We start from the raw sequence: 22176 nt of genomic DNA, 5'->3' as shown, positions 1-22176 counted from the left end.
TTTGCTTTTAATTCAAAGAGCATTAAGCATTAAATGACTTCCACGGGAAACTACTGACAGGAATATTTTGAGATAATCCGATCACCTCATTTTTACCATCGTACCTCCCGCTACCGGAGCAGAGCCATATTATCCGGAACCGCTTCCTACTATCACTTCCTTCTGCTACTAACCCGTTAGTACAATCTTACTACCCCTTCCACATCTCACACTGCGTACTGGTACTAATGGCCCATAATAATTCACATTGTTCACATTGTATGTGCTCATACATAACTTTTTTTTGTGGGTAACAAGATCTTTTTTTATTAAAGTGACTATGACCGGATTTAGTATCGAACTAAACAAAGAGAGTCATTTTATGAAGTCCAACGCTAAATATTCCTGTGTTATTGACGTACTTGTACTAAGCGAATAACTGATTTGTGGTCAACAACGGCTGCTCCATTCTTTAAACCGCAATGGACCATTGCTTTGCGGCAGAAATAGGCAGGACGGTGGTAATTATACGCGCAGTCTCACAGTTTGCCATACCGCTATATTATACCGTTAAATTAAGATTTAATGGAATCGGTCGGGCTTAACCGCGCACTAATTTTTGAGGGTAGGTCAAAAAATTTGGCAAACGACGAACTACCAAAAAAAATTACTCACATTTATTTTCTCGAAAAACCACTTCAGAATATTGATTGAGTCCATAATCGCAACACTACAGACTAGTTCCGAACACCGACCGATAATGACTCACGTACATAATACATTCACATATCGATTTTATTTCTATGAAAAATACATACACGTAACTCTCTGTTCGTAACGTTTTGTCTGTTTATCTTTCGATCTAATCTCTATGATGTTTGCATTCGTTTTTGTCACTAGTTTGTTTCGATTTATTGGTGGCCAGTTACTTTGGTTCGGCACTTTGCTATCATGATCGCTAAGATAACGCCGGAGTGATGGTTGGCACTCCGTAATGACTCAGAGAATAGCCGCCGTGGATTTAGGAGGAAGCCATAATAAGACGTAGCCGAATGAATATTATTAACCTTTGTCCAAGTATGTACGTATGGTGTCTTTCTTTATATTTCATAAATTCTTTTTTGGTTATCGTTAAAATTTGTTGATTAGTCGCCCTTTTAATTACAACAAAATAGATTAAATAAATGCTTTGCGTGTGCTGTTCCTAAAAACAAGTCCATCTCTAACGCTCTATTGTTAAATCAACATATCCCTCGTGTATTTTACTCTACACCAGTGTTTCTCAACTTTTTTTGCCATGCCCCACAGTAACATTTCTAAAACATATAATAAAAAACTGACAATCAAATCCAAAATAATATTGATACAGATTTTCTTTTTTTCTATGCTAATTTAGTGCGATAGCCCCCTCTAACTATCAAATTGCCCCCTTGTGGGGCGTGACCCCCACGTTGGGAAACACTGTTCTACACAGTAAATTATTACCAAAACATGCCTACGTGAAACTTCAAACTTGTTTATCTTAAGTAACTGAAGTCGTCGTGGCCTAAAGGATAAGACACCCGGTGAATCCGTAACCAGCGATGCGGGTGTGCCTGTGTTCAAATCCCGCAGACAGGAATCATTTTTTTATGAATAAAATACGTCGCCATGTTCAATAATGACTGCCACGATGTTGGAATACCATCAACAGCAATTGACACATAGACTTTAGTCTCCGGGTGCACGCGAGCTCGTTCGAAGTTGATTTAATTAATGGGATCGCATGTGAAGCGACCTTAACTTTTATTGTTTAATAACAACCGCTGTTTTGATATAGCAAATGACTAATGAATGTTTACACTCAAGTCATCAATGAACGGTAACAGCCAGTCTTTAAAACATCGTACGCATTGTAATAAAGATAAACATTTTTTATAGCAATGTATGAAGCAAATGTATTTTTATTATTTTTTTATCTCTTGGCTGTTTGTTTTTTTTTGCGGACCGTACACATGAATGAAAACTTTGTTATGTTTTAATCTCCCAATAAAGTATGAAGGGATGTACCCGATGTCCATGCGACAGTGACTAATATGATCTTCCGAGTTCGTAGCAAATAATAAAACACCGCGGTAAAGCTATTGCATAGCATTTTTTATCAACTTATGCAATTATATTAAGACAATAATAATTTAATATTAAAACAATAATTAAATATAACCACGCTATATTTATAAACATTAACAAAAGCAAAACATTAACTGTCCCGTTCACACTCATAAGCTAGACCGTGCGAGAGAGATGGGCAGACTTTTCATTATGCGCATGCAGTGCGACGTCACGCCGCACGTTTATTCACAAACACTACACAAGCGCAACGAGTCAATGTGTTAGGTTTTATTTTCGTTACGGAATTTCTTGATTCGTTTGCCGCGCTCAAAGCCCGCGATAAAAGCTGTGCAATAGCTTAAATTATTTTTATTTCAAATCGCTCGCCTAAACGATGCAATATGATTTTCTGTTGTGAATGTCACAATTACTAGACAAGTACAGATAGATATAAATTATGACTGGGAATCGAAGCCGGGTTCCAAGTGCAGTAGTCAGGGCGGCTACGAGCCAACAAGGCTAATAAGAAGACTGAATTGTGAAACAAATCAAATAAATAAATATTACTGGTGGTAGGACGTTTCGTGGAGCTCGCACGCGACTCCAATCCGATGGTAGATTCTGTGAAGCACTGCTAGTGTCTTGCTAGTGTTTGCAAATTGTTTCAAGTTGAGCCCGTGAGCTAACCTACCCGTCCAAGCGTAGCTGGAATACTAGGCTACCAGTGAATAGGTAGAAGAAACAAAAAAAGAGTCCGCAGGGAAAGACATACCAACTACCGTATACATCTCTGCCGTGAAACAGTGATGCGTTTCGGTGTGAAGAGTGGGGCAGCCGTCGTACTGTAAACCTGAGACTTACAACTCACGTTCCTAGTTGGATGGTAGCTTTTTCGTTGTTAACGTCTTCGGAAACCAATCAACATCAGGTGGGCTATGAGCTCGTGTAGTCATATAGCAAAAACAAAAAACAAGTTTAATGGTGGTAGGACCTCTTGTGAGTCCGCACGGGTAGGTACCACCATCCTGCCTATTCCTGCCGTGAAGCAGTAATGCGTTCGGTTTGAAGAGTGGGGCAGCCGTTGTAACTATACTTGAGACCTTAGAACTTATATATCAAGGTGGGTGGCGCATTTACGTCGTAGATGTCTATGGGCTTCAGTAACCACTTAACACCAGGTGGGCTGTGAGCTCGTCCACCCATCTAAGAAACGTAATGAAGTTTTAAATGCTCTAATTATTTTTTCGAGTTACAAAACTGATCAAATTTTTGCGTACCTAATTGATCATCATGGAAATCAGCGATGGATCTAGCCATACTGTTGATTCAGCTAGTGTATTCATAGTTCGATATTACGAAATAACAGAACATCAAATGAATTCCTGAAGCACCTAAAATGCAGCCAAAACCGTTTATTTATAAACACAACTCAACTATACAGAGTTAAATGACCCCGACGCCCCTACCAAGTGTACAATAATTAGGAATAAATTTTAATCTACAACTAGCTACCATAGTGTTCTGATTAATCGTTAATGGAGTTTTTTAGTTACATTTTTTGAAGTTATTTGACATTCTTAAATCAGAATTAATAATTAATGTTTATGCGATTTTCGATAAGATTTATAGTACAGTATAAAGGCAAGTAAATTGGATATTCTCTTAATTTTACAAGTAAGTTGTCGGCTTATTAAATGATGTAAATAAACAGCTGTTCAGTTCTACGATGAAGCAGATATGCCTTCCAGTTTAGAGGGTGGGATAGTTGTCATACAACACACTTGACGCCTCAAGGATCACGTCTCAAGATGGATGGCGGCATTAACGTTGTCATATCAATTAGATTCGCTAATCTTTTAATATCAGATGAATCATGAGATAATTTAATTTAAAAACGTATCGTGTTCAGTTAGAATCGAGAACAAATCGTACGGGTAACAATGCACACATTGCCGTGCATTGGAAATAGTACTGCGGTTTTGATTAATGTTTCCGTCCCATGGAATTATTAGAGTTCACTGGAATGTTCAGTTTACGAGAATGTTTCATGGGAAGTATTGAGACTTAAAGTTTTCACCGGTTACCGTCCTCGTCGAACCCGATGCTTGCGACGAAGGGCTCGAAGAGTTAATTATTTAACCCATAGACACGGCCCACTGATTTTCTCGCCGGATCTTCTCAGTGGGTCGCGTTTCCCATCCGGTGGTAGATTCTGCGAAGCACTGCTCTTGCTAGGGCCAGTGTTAGCAACACACCCGGTTTGAGCCCCGTGAGCCCACCTACACGTCAAGGAGAAGCTGATTTAGCCTCTCAAGGTTATCAGCTTAGGTAGGGAAGATAAAAAAGATTTAATAAATGCAATTTAAATTTCGAATGACTGTTGTATGGAAATATTTTTTGATTAGCTGTTGATGTTGCGAAAAATAGTTAACGTTTTTTCTATAATTCGAAAACATTCAGTGTTTTTTTTTGCCTTTGTAGTCAGACGAGCATACGGCCCACCTGATGGTGAGTGGTTACCGTCGCCCATGGACTTCAGCCTAGCCAGTTTAACATTCTGCACATAAACATGATTTATAAAATGAGTAGAATAAATAAATGAATAGAAAAATTTTCCCTGCCTATTTCTGCCGTGAAGCAGTAATGCGTTTCGGTTTGAAGGGTGGGGCAACCGTTGTAACTATACTTCAGACCTTAGAACTTATATCTCAAGGTGGGTGGCGCATTTACGTAGTGGATGTCTATGGGCTCCAATAACCACTTAACACCAGGTGGGCTGTGAGCTCGTCCACCCATCTAAGCAACAAAAAAAAAAAAACACAATTCTACGTTACCCTATACATATATTTATTGTGCTGTTTTGACTGCGGGTCTGCTTGGTGGTAAATAAGCAGCCATTCAATACCATGGCGTGAAATTTAATTACAATCGCCGGCATATTCCTCAAACTGGAACGCATTAAACGCCCTTTCTCATTACTAACGGTTCTCATCACTAAAACCCTCCTGTAAAGGACGTGTAATAAAACCAAAAATATACAATTAAATGTCAATTTTATACGTAATAAAAGTTTCAATCTATTTTAATATTCTTTTGTTTTTTTAAACATAGTCAGGTGAACGAGCTACCTAATCATCACAGCGAGAGCCTTGAGACGTGAGGTAGGCCTCATGTCACAATGGTAGAACGGTTGTCACTACTTTCGAATTGGGACTCTTTAGTATTTCGCGGCAGAAATAGACAAGGTAGCGTTATCTACACGTGCATACCCACTTTACCCTCTAACACCAGTAAATTAATCTAAATTGGGCCCCTACAATAAATTAATCTTAATTGCATTAAAATCGATATATGAACTCCGAGCGCATTGTAAGTCAATAATCTTGGGAACGTTCACACATGGTTCCCATTACGCACATGTGTCAAGTTTGAATGGTTCTAAAAACATCTCTCCTCAACCCAGACCGTTACTTCGAAGAGCGATAAATGATACTTCCTGTGCCCCCTTTCCTTGTGTTTATTTTTATGGGATTTATTAGGTAATACCTAGCTTTAAAACGCGACCGAGGCAAATTAGATGCTTATGAATCCGAATAATGTGTTTGTACGCGGTAGGATTATTCTTCAAATAAATTAGCAACTCATAAAAGAAATGTTTATGATACAACAACAAGAATCGTAGAGAAATTTAACAAAATATCAGATACTATGTTTTTAAAGCCTCATTTTCAGTCAAATGTTTTGTTTCGAACTACTTTAGGCCGACTGCATAATATATAAGTTATAATAATTCACTAGATCCGTCATGTCGATAGGTCACTCTGAAAAGAGTTCAGGCTTGAAGGGGGATCGAGGAAGCGGGAGATCCAAGGGGCTCCCTAGCTCTTTCAGTTCCAATGAAAGAATATTCAGTATAAGGACCTAGAGAGTTGCTGTGATAACACATTTATTGTCAATTTTGCATGTCAAAAACGGCCTATGGTCAGAAACGCCCTATTGTCCAAATGCGCTACTTTGAATAGCTCAGATTCGATTTCGCTCTTGACTTCCATCAGCTGAAATTCCTTTCGAAGCCAAAAGAAAAACAGCACAAAACATTCGTGTAGCGCTAAATGAATTAGTCTTTAAAGAAACGTGACGTTTGCTAATCGAGCGATAGGTATTGTCTCAATTGTACGTGATGGGCACAAAGCTTAGTGTACAATGGCTTGATTTATAGTTCCGTTTGTATCGTTATTTCAAGATCGAGGTGGACGGAACAATGTCCGTGAATCAGGTTGTTCGTTAACATTGCACTTGTCGTAATGTAGGTTTTAGCGTATCTATACCTAATTGGAGTTTACCGTTTGGTCTATTTATGATTTTAGGGTTTAGAGCTAATTCTAATTGTTTACCTTTCTAGGTTTATGTTCCTTCACATCTCATCCATATTGGTCGGTGAGTTTATCTTAAGGTATTGTTACGATAATCGGTCTGGGTTCGGCCGTTGCGATTTTCGCACTTTTCAACACAACAAAACCCCTTCATTTCTGTATCTATTCATCGAAGCAAAAACTATCTTCTATGTCGATGAGTTTTTTCTTAAATGGATGAACGAGTTCACGACCCGCCTGGTGTTGAGTGGATAGGCTCATAGACATCAACAACCTAAATGCCGTCATCAACCGTGAAACATAAGTTCTAAATTTCATTTCCATAGTACTTACTTTTTATTTCCTACTTATTCTAGTGAACTCGAGGGATCTTACTAGATTTACCGAGCGACCGAGCTCACGGGCTCTATAGTACAAAGGTTGCTCTGCCGTTCAAATTGGAAAACATTACTGATTCACGGCAGAAATAGGCAGGTTGGTGGTACCTACCTTTGCTGGCTCAGAAGAGGCCCTACCAGTAATCACAAGACGCTTTAACATCACTGCCAGTGTCATTTCTCACAGAGGAGACAGTATTTTGGATTGTCGAACTAATGCTTGAATCATGACGCCAATTTCCTGGTATTGTGGTATTTTAAAAACTGTATGTTTCTACTATTACCATTATATATCTGAATTAATTCTTGGTTCAAGCTTTCAATGCAAAATCGATTAAACCAAATACGCAAGTTGTGTTAGTGAGTTGCATTTTCATTGAAACGCACCAGGGAGGAGTGCCTATGCAACGTTATACAGCGTCCGAATTTATGTTCGAAAGTTCTTGTAATTTTTTATCCGGGTTAAAATTCCTTTAATCGAAGCGTAGAATGCGATTTGAATTTTGAATGTGTTTTTGTGGGGGAAAAAATAAACTCGAATGTGGGACCATGAAGGTTTTAGTTTAAATTTGTCTATCACTTAAAAAGGACAACTTCGTATTTAAGTCACTGTTATTAAAATACGAGATAGATTGTTCTAAGTAAGTTGCTTGGGCTATTTAAATTTCAAATAAGTTATAATAAATATTACGTTGAAACAATCTTGTTTATTGCAACTCGGCGAAACCTTAAATCACACATTTTAAATTTTACTAGGAAATTACCTTTTGTATACAATCCCAAAATTTTAATTTAGTTTTTATCTACACGTATTCAGTATCTGAGGAAGAAAAAGAAGCAAATAATTCTGTTTTGTGGAATCCGATCAAAAATATTCGATAATAATTACGAACATTTTAATTTACAATTCTAACAACATTTTATATCTACTGTGTATCCAAAAAAATGATTTTTTTCAATAAGAAAAAGAGATAAAGCACATTTGAATTCGATGGCTGTTTAAATATCGAATCACGTTCCTGTTGTTTATAAAAAAAATCGTTAACTATTTGATGACGTTTTCGTTGGATATTGTTGTTTTTTTATTAGTTTACGAAAAACGCGCAAAGGGTTCAGAGCTGGCATTATTAAAAAAATATATATTGTAACCACTATCCAAGACATACAGTCTCGAATCTAAGTTCAAATCACTGTGTTCCCTTGGTGTTATTACGTGAAAAGGATTCAACGATTATGGCGTTTTTCACTTAATATTAATGTTTAATTTAAACAGCCAGTTCTTCCCTTATGCAACTGCAATTGGTTGCTGTAAACGTAATATGTTATCCAACATTGGTGTAAGCACGCAATCGTGGTTGAGCAATATTGTTATAATACCTATTTTTATGAGTGATCAGACTTGTAGCCCAGTGGCAAGTGGCGTGGCGCTAGTTTGAAAGGACGCATGTTCAGAACTGCTCCCATAACAGTTACATTTTTTCAGTTACATTTTTTTCCTACCTGTGCTGATAGCCTTGAGAGGCTATATGAGCGTTACCCTAGCGAGTAGGTGAGCTCTCGGGCTCAAACAGGTGTTGCTAGCACTGGCCCTAGCAAGAGCCGTGCTTCGCATCTAATTCTTCTAATCTACCATCAAAAACACGGCCCACTGAGAAGATACGGCAAGAAACTCAATGGGCTGTGTTTGTGGGTCAGTTACAGATAACCCAGAGACAGATACACGTAACCCATAATACTATAACATAACATGGTAGATACAAGGTCCCATGTTGTGCGAAACCGTGATGAGAATAGCAGCTATTAAAAAAAGAAGAGTAATTTTTCTGAATGAAACATCTCAACTGTGCCTGTATGTATTTTTTACCTATTTTATACCTTTAAACGAGCAATTCTTGTATATTAATATATATGTATATAATCTGAACCTCGGAAACGGCTCCAACGATTTTCATCAAATTTAGTGTACAGGGATTTCGGGGGCGATAAATCGATCTAGCTACGATTTATTTTCAGAAAATGTTGTTTTATTCGTGTTTTCAATAATTAACTCTTCCCGACATCTATGGGCGAATAATAATACTATTTTTCTTAACCGAGGGCAACTAACCGCTTTAAAGACACAACAAGATGGCGTTATCAAAAAAAAAACCGAGCAAAGCTCGGTCATCATCTAGTTATAGATAAAATAAGCAGTAAAATTCTGGTTGTTCCCACATATTGTCTGTCCATAGTGCATAATGTAATTTTCTAACTAATTTTAAACAAAAATCTCGTTATGGTGTTGTATAAGTACCGTTTTATAAGGGATTTTTTCTTTTCGGGTTAGAGTGGAACCGTGTTGTAAAATACCGTTTTATAGGAGGATTACCTGAATTCTGAAGTCGAATATTATCTGAATCTGAATATTGTCGGGAATCGCTCACAGGTGGCGATGAACTGTGACCGATTCCCGGCTTACAGTTGGCGATGAAATGATAATTTATGAGTATTCAACATCAAATGTTAATTTCGCGGTTAAGATTTACGTTCAAATCACTTCCTTGTTTTAGAAGGATTTTTGTAATTTTTTTAAAATGTCTCCACTAGCCTTCGAAACTGAGCACATCCCTATATTTTCGATCGTTGTGATTTTCCGCAATGCGCTTTTAGATACAATTTCTGGGACATTACAGCAGGCCCTGGGCTGAAGGTCCCTTCTCTCCTTTCAAGATCATTAGCTGGATGACAATAAAATAAGTCTATCGTGAACTAGTGATACTCTTGAATATATCCAATGACAGTGTTTTTTTTACAGTTTACGCGACTCGGAAACACAGTTAAAACCGCTTTTACGGTTTAATTTTAAAACTATTTCTAAATTAAAATTATTTAATTTAAGTTTAAATTATTAAACCGAGAGCTTTAATATTTTGTCTTTAAATTATTTCCATTGTCACGGACGTAGCTTTTAATTAGAAATGTCCAATGATATCATATTCTTTGGGTGTTCTACTCAACAGTCATTATGATAACCCATAAACACAGCCCACTGAGTTTCCCGGAGGACCTTCTCAGTGGGTTGCAATTTCGATCCGGTAGTAGATTCTACGAAGTACTGCCCTTTTTTCTTTGAACCGGGATTCGTACCTTCTACGAGGTCCTCGCGCCTCGGGGTATGAACTGAACGGTCCGCGGATGTTGGGAGCGGATTCGGGTCCAAGAGATGGAACTTAGGATCCTACCCAGTAAACGACTCCCCTGCACTCTCGCCCAAACGTCCGATTCCCCCGAAGTCACAACTCGGGTGGGGTAAGGGGGTTACCACAGTCAACACTGCAACGAGACAGCGCAGCTCACTCCAAGGACGACCGGCCGACGGAGCCTTCGAGGCGAAGAACGAAGGCTCTAGAACATCAGCCATCTCGGTCTCAGCCCGTCATGCGCGTCAGGCCGCCCAGACGGTGGCGCTGGTGTCCCGGAATACCCTGCTTGGCCGGAACCAGAGCCTGCCAGGTTGGGACGTGATTCACTGCCAGCCGTTCGCTCTTAGAATTACACTCCCTGCTGGCGCGCTAGGCTTGGACCCCCTCAGGTCGCCACATAAACTTTACCGGGGGGAGGCCGTCGCTGTGGGCTTACCTACTCGTCTGCGCGTAGTTGGAATAGCCCCTTAGGCACCTAACGAATAGGTGGGGAAAAAATATATAACTTCGTTATAAGAGCTTTTAAATTTAAATAAAAATAGAAAGCCGAAGGTATTATGTCATATGATGTTTGGATTTATCGTAATTCAAATACCGACCTTTGACTTCAAGCCGTTCATTAAAATGTTTACGTTTGACAGCTGTCAATGTTACATCAAAATGATAATTTTATTAATGCGCTATTTATTTTATTTCGTCTCTTTTTTTCGACTCTTTTTGTTATGATGCCATACTATGCTTTGACTATTTTATATTTTGCTTACAAATAAATTATACCATATTATTCATGTGTTGGATAGTAATTTATCGTTAGATTTTATCTAATCTCTGAAAAACGAATAATTGACAGTTTTTGAGTTTCCGTGGTAACGCTCAAAAAGGACTATAAATTTGTTCGCTCCAAACATCCTGCCCATAGTTTTTGGTCTACTCGCGACCATGGCGGTTGAAATAAGCCGAATTATCGGGGAAGATAAGAGCTCGTTCCATTTTGGCATTTCGAAATGTCCTGTTACCAATAAATTTAACGTAATTCTGAAATGTGAAGGAATTTTTAAATTTTTTTGAAAGCGCGCCCTCCTATTTATTCCTTACCATGATTGTCTAAATTATGTTTGAGAACGAAGCTATCTTACTTAGTAGTTTTGAATAAATTTGTATTGAATTTAAATAGACATAAAACACCATTATGAATATTTCATAAGTAACATTAGAGTTATGGATGTCCATTTTTGTTACATAACAAAAGGAAAGTCTGATTCACTTGTATGTACCATACGACACGAGGATCAAACAGATGACATTTCATAACAGTTTTATTTATCCTTAAATCATAGTTGCTGTAACATAATATTATAATAGTTTGTATTTTTTTTCAAACTGAACTGGATTTTTTTCTAGATTAAATTGTAAAAGTAGTTTTAATTATACTACCATGACTCTTGGCGAAATTAATGCGATTGCTTGGTTTTTGGCGTTATATATAACAATTAGTATATGTATTGTAAAGAGTTAGGAGGATTGACAATTAGAACATAGCAACTTTAGAAATACGTCAATACCGAATGGAAAGAAGTTATGATAAACACGATGTTAACAGATAAAATACGGTTAACAAAAATAAGAAAACAAACAAAGATCATGGATATTAAATACCGAATAAAACAACTGAAATAGAAACGGACTGGACATTTAATTCGAGATAAAACAGAAAAATAGGCCAAAGGAGTGACAAAATGGTGTCCAAGATATAAAAAGCGTAATAGAGGAGACAACAACGTAGATGGGAAGATGACATCAAAAAAGTGGCAGGAACGATTTGGATGAGAAAAACGCAGGATAGAACATTATGGAGAACCCTTGGGGGGGGGGGGGGGGCTATGCTGTACAGCAAGACGATCAAGAAACCGGTGGCGAATAATAAAACTAGATAATAAGTAACTTACATATTTAAATTTTTAAATATCTACATGTATATCGCGCCAGTGACTTAGTTATTAAAATAAAAAAAAATGTCACTTCAATTAGATTGTTAATAAAGGCTGTCTTATATTCTTATATCTTATTATTGTAAAGAATTATGTTATATGGTTATATTATATAGTTGGCGCCCTGGATTAGGGACAGTTCGAACACCCTATTGACAATGATAGTCATTAGTTTGGATAGTATTTATGTGAATCGCTGCTGCGCCATTTCTCATGGGATGGTGCATTACGTTATTTGCATATTAATTTATTTCAATTATATACCTACATAATTTTAAGAGATGTACACAATGGGTCTTGGTTACTTTAATAAATAAATATATTATTATTATTATTATCATCATAGTCTATATTATTTAATATCTTAATATGTATAAACTATTTTTTTTAAAAGGTATTAAAAATATTTTTTAGAAAGCACTAGTTAAAAAATAGAGGCTCTGTCTACGACACAAGCCACCAGCGGTAATTATTGTTACACACAGTTATTGCAACACAACCGATAAAATACCTACTATCTGAGGCGGTATTTATAGAATACCATAAACGGATAGGTCTAAACCAATAGGATCGAATTACATTAATTTTCCTTAAAGTTTGATAAGCACGTTCCTGTTTGAAGATGATTCCCAGAAACGTAAATATAACTAATGTATATAAATGATTATAATTGTGTTATTATTTATTTTCCTGTACATGTGTACGTGTTCACAGCACCCATAATCGACCTTAAAACTATTTAATTATGACTCAAGCAAATAAAACGTTGAGCAGTTAATGCAATTCCCTATAAACCGTAACCAGTCGCCATCGCCCAAAACGCGTCATTTCGGATCCTCCAGATCCACTCTCAGTGCTTTTAGACATTCCAAGCACCGGGCAATGTTCTCGTCGAACCCGATTGCGATGAAGGGTTCGTCGTGAAAATTAACCCACATACACAGCCCACTGAGTTTCACGCCGAATCTTCTCAGTGAGTCGCGATTCTGATCCGGTGGTAGATTCAGCGAAGCACTGCTCTTGCTAGGGCTAGTGTTAGCAAAGTCTCCCAAGCTGAGCTCGTGAGCTCACCTGTTAGTCAGCGAGAAGCTGGAATAGCCCATTAAGCTACCAACGAAAATAGTAAAAAAAAACGTCAATTAATCCATCTGGCGGGAATTTTGAAGAGTTTTTCACGAGATTTATTTTCTTGTTGGAAAGTTCTATATCTTTAAGTAGTATGCAGTGATAAGTAGGTATTGTCTTGTGATGTTAATGAATGCCCAGTCTAGGTTGAACTCCGTGTGCTTATTGCGAGTTTTTTAACGTTCTCGATAGCGTAAAAGTTAACTTAAATTTGTATGCAGTTGGAACAGCGCCCCTAGTGGCCAACGTAGGTAAACCTTTCAACTTCTTACAATTATGAGTTAACTTTTACGTTATCGAGAACGTTAAAAAACTCGCAATAAGCACACCACAGCCAGTGAATTGGTCGGGAAAAATAAATTCAAGGTTCATTAGTTTTTGAGATATGAGATATTTGCGTTTTTCCACTGTTTGGAGTAAGGACAAAAATTGTTTTTACTGAGTTACCTTTATTCTATTTCATTTGAACACAAATCAACTTACAGTGAAGCGTTCAACAATGTTGTTAAAAATACAATTCTCTCACGAAGCTAACAAACAAACGTTTCCACTTATTATCAGTTGGAATTTGTGAGATCATAGATTGCAAGAGACGAGATACATCACATACCTACGAGGCAGATAATAAATCACTGCCGTAACAGAAAGACAGCAATAATTTATCAAGATTTTTTTTTTCAATTCATGCACTATTTTAATTTTGTTATTGCTATCCTTAATTCGCAATAAACGATTAATTCAACACGTTTATTTTTGGCATTAAATTGACCATATAATAATGTTTTTTTATAGGGAGAAGGTGACCCGGAGGAAATTTCTTTTACCAGGACAGATGGGACAGCGTAGGTTCAGCTGAGCGCTTACCTATAACACTTTTTTCCTTAACTTAAAATTTGTTTGCTGTTACAAGTTTTGCAATAGTATTTAAATTAACTTCACGGTGAGCTACTTCGAAGCTTTAGAAGTACTCAAACTGAATGACAGTGTATTATTAGCTAATTAATTTCACTATTCACGCATCAATTGCCTTGTGCACGTTTACAAAGAAAGAGAAATTATTGCATATTGTAAATTGTATATCCAATTTTAATACTGTGCCAGTATTGTGAATAAAATATTTTAGTTCAAGCTATATCTTAATAATACATAAATACGTAAGTGTAGAAATGTGTATTTGAAAAAATCTTTCTATCAATATGTTTAAAATAAGTCCATAAAGTTTTTAAAAAAAATCCTATAGTATTTAAAATTAGTCATATAGTTTGCTTGTAACTTTGTTAATCGATATCCATTTAAAAACTTTTTTTATCATTCGTTTTATTACATACACTGTCCAATTCACAAATGAAAATTACCTTTATTCGTCTGGATAAAGTTGGATACCCTTAAAAAGAGTTACTCCGTAAGAATGTTTAGTAACTTTCAGTCAAGTGAAAGTGCACTTCGGCGTTTCTCCTGTGTTTAAAAACACTTCACGAATACCACAACACTGTTATCATCAGGATTTTCGTAGCACTTATTATTTTTAACATCACAGATTGATACGTGTTGTCGCGAAAGCGGTCGTTCGGTGACTGGTCGCCATCGCTTGATGACGCCCAGCGCTCGCATCGGACGCGGCAACTCGGAGACCACTGTTTGTCTATGGAGCCGATCAAGTCGGTACCGCGTTGCTTACCTTATTGTTTATTTAATAGAGTTCAAACTTGTTAGCGATAGCGTTACGAACTATGAACCTGTGAGCACTGAGCCGAGTGATAACTCCAAATTAGTTAAATTAATTAGCTCAGTAGGTATTAAAAATGTCAAAAAATCGATCGGCACTTGATATTTATCAGGGTGACGATGCTGTGGTAATTAAGTAAACATAATTCTGTATAAATTTTACACACATTTTATTTTTTATTTGTGCAATAATTTTTTTCGAGTTATATACCACTATTTGTTCCGTGAGTACAAAAATATGAATGCTACTGTATTGGATTGAAAAGCTATGTAATAGAGGTTGACTCCTAAGCTTGGACTAGGGTTCTTCACTATAATCTGATTCAAAATGATTTATTTATTTTTTAAACTCTTATTATTTGCAGTAAAAACGTCTTTCGAAGCTTTTTAAGTGAAAGACAATGTTTTATCACGACGCTCTGTTTAATTATATTTACTTTATGTTCTTGCTCCATGTTCTTCTTCTAGTTTAGTGACTGCTGTCCGACCTTATCTTTATTATCAAGATTGATATCCACGTTTTCAGCTATATAAATAATCCAATGTTATTAAATAGTAGATTGACTGTAGCGTTAAGCAACTTGACGGCAGTATTGACAGCAACAAAAAACTAAGAACTTCAAAACAGTATGTGGCTCACGACTACAACATATGGGCGCCAAGTTTACTCCAGCACCGAATGCCATATACTCTCGTTCTCTGTCTCTCTCACGGATTTCTAATATCTCTTGCCTTATCGCTCGTCAAGTTACATTGTCGCGGGATCCTTTTTGCCTTCATTTTAACCTTTAGAGTTTCTTTGTTCTTGACCTTTTTCATGTTAACAACTTCTTTGGACATTTTCAATTCTAAGTATAACAGCATTTTTAGGCTGAAGTCACTTCGATTTAATTTAGCTTTTTTGTATTTATATTCCTGGTCTTTTTAAAGACATCTTTAAGGAGGACTCAAGAATGGATTAGATGGCTCATTCAATGAGGTCGATGTTTTATTTTTAATAACAAACGTCCTGTCTTTACAACACATTATTTAGTAAGCAGTGTAGTGGTATTTATGTATGGGGCATCGCAAAACTTCCACCAGTGATTTGTGATTTTTATTAGTCCAAAATGCAAAAACTGTTGAAATCGAAATGTTTCAAGAAGTGTTAGCCACTTTTTGTTCCGTTATAATGGGTGCGGTTGGTTGGAAAGCATCATGAGAGAAGTCGGTCTTAAATGTACGGTTTATGCGGAACGATTAACAAATTAGCCTAGATTGTACGAATGCTACCTTAGATAGCGTCAGATAACTGAGCGAAGTTTTCTCTGTAAAATTTCTTCACTAACATTATACAAATCTTTGCAAATACTTTTTTAAGGAAAAGAGTTACAGATTCAATTGTTGTTGTTCCAATTGGAGACTCATATGAGACCACAATAACAAATATTCAAAAGCTTTAAATAAATCCTGAATCTGATCGAAGCTGGTCCCTTGGAACGGCAGCCAGGGTCGCAACGTAATAGACTAACGTAAGTACTCATGTGTGTTTTTCTCGGGGAATAAAAATTACTTTCATAAGGTCTATTATTCAGCTGACATTCGCATGGGTAGGTACCACCACCCTGCCTATTTCAGCCGTGAAGCAGTAATGCGTTTCGGTTTAAAGGGTGAGGCAGCCGTTGTAACTATACTGAGACCTTAGAACCCATATTTCAAGGTGGGGAGCGGCATTTACGTTATAGATCATGGGCTCCGGTAATCACTTAACAACAAGTGGGCTGTGAGCTCGTCCACCCATATATGCAATAAATAAAAAACATCGACCATATTCAAACATGGATACAACATATAAGAAGGCATTCACAGCGCGCACTGATTGAACCAGCGTGTATTTAGTATTCGCGATTTTAATCTATGACATGTGTACAAACAAAACAGAAACGAGAGGATGTTGCGCATAACGAAGATGATGCTGGTGAATGAACGAGAAATTTACAAATGAATGCAAGGTCAAAAGTTCGAATTGCGATAGGTGTAGCCTACAGTGGCCGATGAGTGCGTATAAACGTTAAAATTACGTAACGTTAAAATGGATTTTTGCAAATCTTTGTTTGGTCTAGTTTTGGCGGTAGATAGAGGCAAATGGCGTGAAATAGTCCGTAATAAACTCTTGTTGCGAGGAGGTAGTCACGACCCTCAGTATTGAGGAAACCGAAGCAAGAAGAAGAAGTTCGGCCTATGGCTTTTCGTCACGGCAAATCGTCATAGCGTTACCATTGATTTGAGACGCTCTAAATTAATTCATTGTTCATATATGAGGCCGTCAGCGCAAAAGTGGCCTAATCCACAATTTTTCATAATCATGCTTATAATTATGTATATTGCAATTTATCTTTTAAATATATAAATGAATTGCTGTTCGTTAGTCTCGCTAAAACTCGAGAACGGCCGAGAATCGATTTGGCTAATTTTGGTCTTAAATTATTTGTGGAAGTCCAGAGAAGGTTTAAAAGGTAGATAAATATGAAAATGCTCGGATTTTGTTTTTCCGTTGAAGTGTCCCCCGTCTGACGGATTCCTTTTCTTTGTTTTAAGTTTATTTTATACGAAAGTTTGGGTCTTTTATTTATCGATTGAGGCACTACGAAGTCTGCCGTGTCAGCTATTTAAAATATAATAAATTTTAATGCAAAACCGGCCTATCCATAGTTTCACCCATAGATAACACAAATGTAAACATTATTTTTGCGCGTATTGTTTTTTGCCTACTCAAATTCAAATTCATGAAAACTTAAACCATTGTAACTATGGAAAGCTTAGGCCACTTTGACTTCGTCACCGCGGTAAACTTTGACCGTCTGCGATCGTTCGCAGATGCTATCCGTAGGTCGGTAACTCCCGAACAGCGGCTTGCGGCCGCTTTCGATCACATGGACGTCTATGAGTCCGTATCCCGTACGCTTTAAATCTTTACCGGTTATCAATGGCGCGAAACGGTAGAGAAAAACTTTATTCCCTTAAGTTGGCATTCTACAATGCTAACGGACTCGTGCGGCAACGCGATCAAATATACGAATTCCTCCGCGACAACCTAATAGATATTCTGTTAGTGCAGGAGACCTGCCTGAAGCCCTCGCGTCGTGACCCGAAAGTCGCGAATTACGTCATGGTTAGGAATGACAGACTCACCGCCTCCAAAGGCGGGACTGCCATTTACTATAGGCGGGCCCTGCACGTTGTCCCTCTCGATACTCCCTCGCTCTCACATATCGAGGCGTCAGTGTGCCGTATCTCGCTGACGGGACACCAGCCGATCGTCATCGCATCCGTTTATCTCCCCCCGGACAAGCCCCTCCTGAGCAGTGACATCGAGTCACTGTTCGGCATGGGAGACTCTGTCATCCTGGCAGGCGATTTAAATTGCCACCACACTAGGTGGAACTGCCATCGTACTAACGTCAACGGTAGGCGTCTCGACGCGTTTATAGACGACCTCACCTTCGAAGTAGTCGGCCCCCCAACTCCAACATGTTATCCGTATAACATCGCGCTCCGTCCGAGCACTATAGACCTGGCATTGCTTAGGAACGTAACTCTGCGCTTGCATTCCATCGAAGCACTGTCAGAGCTCGACTCAGACCACCGACCTGTCGTTATGCAGCTCGGTCGCCCCCACAACCCAGTTACTGTTACGAGGACCATGGTGGATTGGAATAAGCTGGGCACGTGCTTAGCCGAAGCCGCTCCGCCAATCCTCCCTTACGGCCCGGATTCGAATCTATCCCCCGAGGACACCGTCGAATCCATAAACATCATTACCGATCACATCTCTTCCGCGATCATTAGATCTTCTAAAGAAGTCGATGTGGAGGATAGCTTCCACCGCATTAGACTTTCCCCCGAACTTAGGAATCTCTTAAGAGTTAGGAACGCGGCAATCCGGGCCTACGATCGTCTTCCCACGCATTCAAACCGGATTCGGATGCGTCGTCTACAACGCGAAGTCCACTCCCGCCTAAGCGACGCCCGTAACGAAAATTGGCATAGTTATTTAGAACAACTCGCGCCCTCCCACCAAGCATACTGGCGACTAGCTAGGACTCTCAAATCCGAAACTACCGCTACTATGCCTCCCCTCGTACGCCCTTCAGGCCAACCACCGGCTTTCGATGACGATGACAAGGCTGAGCTGCTGGCCGATGCACTGCAAGAGCAGTGCACCACCAGCACTCAATACGCGGACCCCGAACACACCGAGTTAGTCGACAGGGAGGTCGAGCGCAGAGCTTCCCTACCGCCCTCGGACGCGTTACCCCCCATTACCACTGACGAAGTTAGAGAAGCGATCCACAACCTCCAACCTAAGAAGGCACCCGGCTCCGACGGCATCCGTAACCGCGCGCTTAAACTCTTACCAGTCCAACTGATAGCAATGTTGGCTACCATTTTAAATGCCGCTATGACGCACTGCATCTTTCCCGCGGTGTGGAAAGAAGCGGACGTTATCGGTATACATAAGCCGGGCAAACCGAAAAACGAAACCGCTAGTTACCGTCCGATTAGTCTCCTCCCGACGATAGGCAAAATTTACGAACGGCTCCTTCGGAAACGCCTCTGGGACTTCGTTACCGCGAATAAAATTCTAATAGACGAGCAGTTTGGATTCCGCGCTAAGCACTCGTGCGTACAACAAGTGCACCGCCTCACGGAGCACATCTTAATAGGGCTAAATAGGCGTAAACAAATCCCGACCGGCGCCCTCTTCTTCGATATCGCGAAGGCGTTCGACAAAGTCTGGCACAAAGGTTTGATCTACAAACTGTACAACATGGGAGTGCCAGACAGACTCGTGCTCATCATACGAGACTTCTTGTCGAACCGTTTGTTTCGATATCGAGTAGAGGGAACTCGCTCTCGCCCCCGTCATCTGACTGCCGGAGTCCCGCAAGGCTCCGCGCTCTCCCCGTTATTATTTAGTTTGTATATCAATGATATACCCCGGTCTCCGGAGACCCATCTAGCGCTCTTCGCCGATGACACGGCTATCTACTACTCGTGTAGGAAGATGTCGTTGCTACATCGGCAACTCCAGATCGCAGTAGCCACCATGGGACAGTGGTTCCGGAAGTGGCGCATCGACATCAACCCCACGAAAAGCACAGCGGTGCTCTTCAAAAGGGGTCGCCCTCCGAATACCACTTCGAGCATCCCACTCCCTAATAGGCGCGCAAACACCTCCGCCGTTAGCCCCGTTACTCTCTTTGGCCAGCCCATACCGTGGGCCTCGCAGGTCAAATACCTAGGCGTCACCCTCGACAGAGGGATGACATTCCGTCCCCATATTAAAACGGTACGCGACCGTGCCGCCTTCATATTAGGACGTCTCTACCCTATGCTTTGCAAGCGAAGCAAACTGTCCCTCCGTAATAAGGTAACTCTCTACAAAACTTGCATACGCCCCGTTATGACGTATGCAAGCGTAGTGTTCGCTCACGCAGCCCGCACCAACTTGAAGCCCCTTCAGGTTATTCAATCCCGATTCTGCAGGATAGCCGTCGGAGCACCATGGTTCCTGAGGAACGTGGATCTACACGATGACCTGGAGCTCGACTCTGTCAGTAAGTATCTACAGTCGGCATCATTGCGCCATTTCGAGAAGGCGGCACGACATGAGAACCCTCTTGTCGTGGCCGCTGGAAACTACATACCCGATCCTGTAGATCGAATGGTAAACAGTCGACGTCGCCCAAAGCACGTCATTACGGATCCTCCCGATCCATTAACGGTGCTTTTAGGCACGACAAGCACCGGTCACCGTCCTCGTCGAACCCGTCGCTTGCGACGAAGGGCTCGACGAGCGAATTAACCCCTAGACACAGCCCACTGAGTTTCTCGCCGGATCTTCTCAGTGGGTCGCGTTTCCGATCCGGTGGTAGATTCTGCGAAGCACTGCTCTTGCTAGGGTCAGTGTTAGCAACTCTCCGGTTTGAGCCCCGTGAGCTCACCTACACACGTTAGGGTGAAGCTGAAATAGCCTCTCAAGGCTATCAGCATAGGTAGGGAAAAAAAAAAAAAAAAAAAAAAAAGGCCACTTTTGCGCTGACGGCCTTATATGTAGTTGATTTATAACGCATTTGAATTTAGTATAAAAAATAAGTATGATCAGAACTAGATCTATATTATCAATAAGGACAGACGAAAGATCCTGAAGAGATATAAGAAATGAAGAAAAAAAAAGAAACGAAATATCTCGTCCGTTATGCTAACATATAATTATAATATATCTACAAATATATTGTATATTACTTTATGGTAATATAAACACTATTTTCGCCTCACAACACCTTTGTCAGTGAGATTCAGGCAAAGCATCGTTTGAAATAAAGCAACAGACACGTGTTGTTTTGAAGATAATAAACCATAATAAACAGTCAAATAATAAACAATTTGGTTTTAAAGACTGCCGTTGCCTAAGTGTAGACAGTTTTTTCTATTGATGTCGTGAAGACAAGACAATAATCCTGTAGAACTGAAGCGTAAAGATGATTCAGAGGCGTTTGTATTTTGTTAATAGCAGATCTTTACAAAACACCTCATCTATCAATATTCCACGAGTTCACGTGACTTTAAAGATGGTTTTGCCCATTTCAAGGATGAATCAATGAAGTATGTGACTAAGAAGAAAGTGCATATTATTTTCGCTAAGACAAACTATACGCCCACAGGTTCTAATATTTGACACACCTTAGCAAAACACGGCGAATGTCGACAGGAAAAGTGAATTTCATTAAGTTACGTCACGCTTAGCGCTTTCAAATATTATCTAACCGGGCTTGACGTGAACCGGGATACTAAACAGTATCCGGTTCGCTTTGGTAATAATGTTTAATGATAATAAATGGACACGCAACCCGTTAAAGGGTTAAAGCTCCTAGAACATCCCACTACTGTATCATCTATCTTCTTTTGTAGGCTCTTGAGAGAGGAAATGTATTGTAAATATTATGCCACATCATAATAATCATCATCAGTGTCAACACAAAACTTAAAGAGACCATTCTCGGAGTTACGGATAATCGTTTGATACTAATATTGTTACCCGCGGCTTCGCATGCGTGTTTAACAAAGAGTATCAGTGTAGCTTTCCGTGAGAATGCGATGTTTCTTCGGGACAAAAAAACAGACTATGTCACCATAGTGACTTTGTATCATCGCTTTATAAATCCATTGCTTCCTTTCGATATGATATAAGGACATATAATATTAGTATGGTTTTACTGCGTACTCAGGAGTGCAGCTGGTCTTAATTGGATTCCAGAACACATAGACGTTATAACGTGAGTTATGGGACATA

General features: G+C 39.3%; 1 protein-coding gene across 5 annotated transcripts in view; it reads right to left on the bottom strand.

The window, feature by feature from the left end:
- The window catches only part of LOC149500200 (uncharacterized), a 109095-nt gene that overhangs the window by 25809 nt on the left and 61110 nt on the right, over positions 1 to 22176 (bottom strand). Inside the window, exon 1 of one of the 5 annotated variants that reach the window (XM_089737748.1) lies at positions 14471 to 14730. The exons of 3 other annotated variants lie outside the window; for them this stretch is intronic. Coding sequence is in view for 1 of the 2 variants with exons in the window: in XM_089737747.1 (XP_089593873.1) it covers positions 655 to 699 (45 nt within the window). In the remaining variant the exon portion in view is untranslated. Of the gene's footprint in view, positions 1 to 654; positions 795 to 14470; positions 14731 to 22176 lie in introns of those variants that run through there. One more of the 5 variants, XM_089737747.1, reaches the window with a different exon arrangement.

This window comes from Bombyx mandarina, chromosome 23, assembly GCF_030267445.1.
Source record: "Bombyx mandarina strain Sakado chromosome 23, ASM3026744v2".
Lineage (NCBI taxonomy): Eukaryota > Metazoa > Arthropoda > Insecta > Lepidoptera > Bombycidae > Bombyx > Bombyx mandarina.
This window is presented reverse-complemented; position numbering and strand designations above follow the sequence as displayed.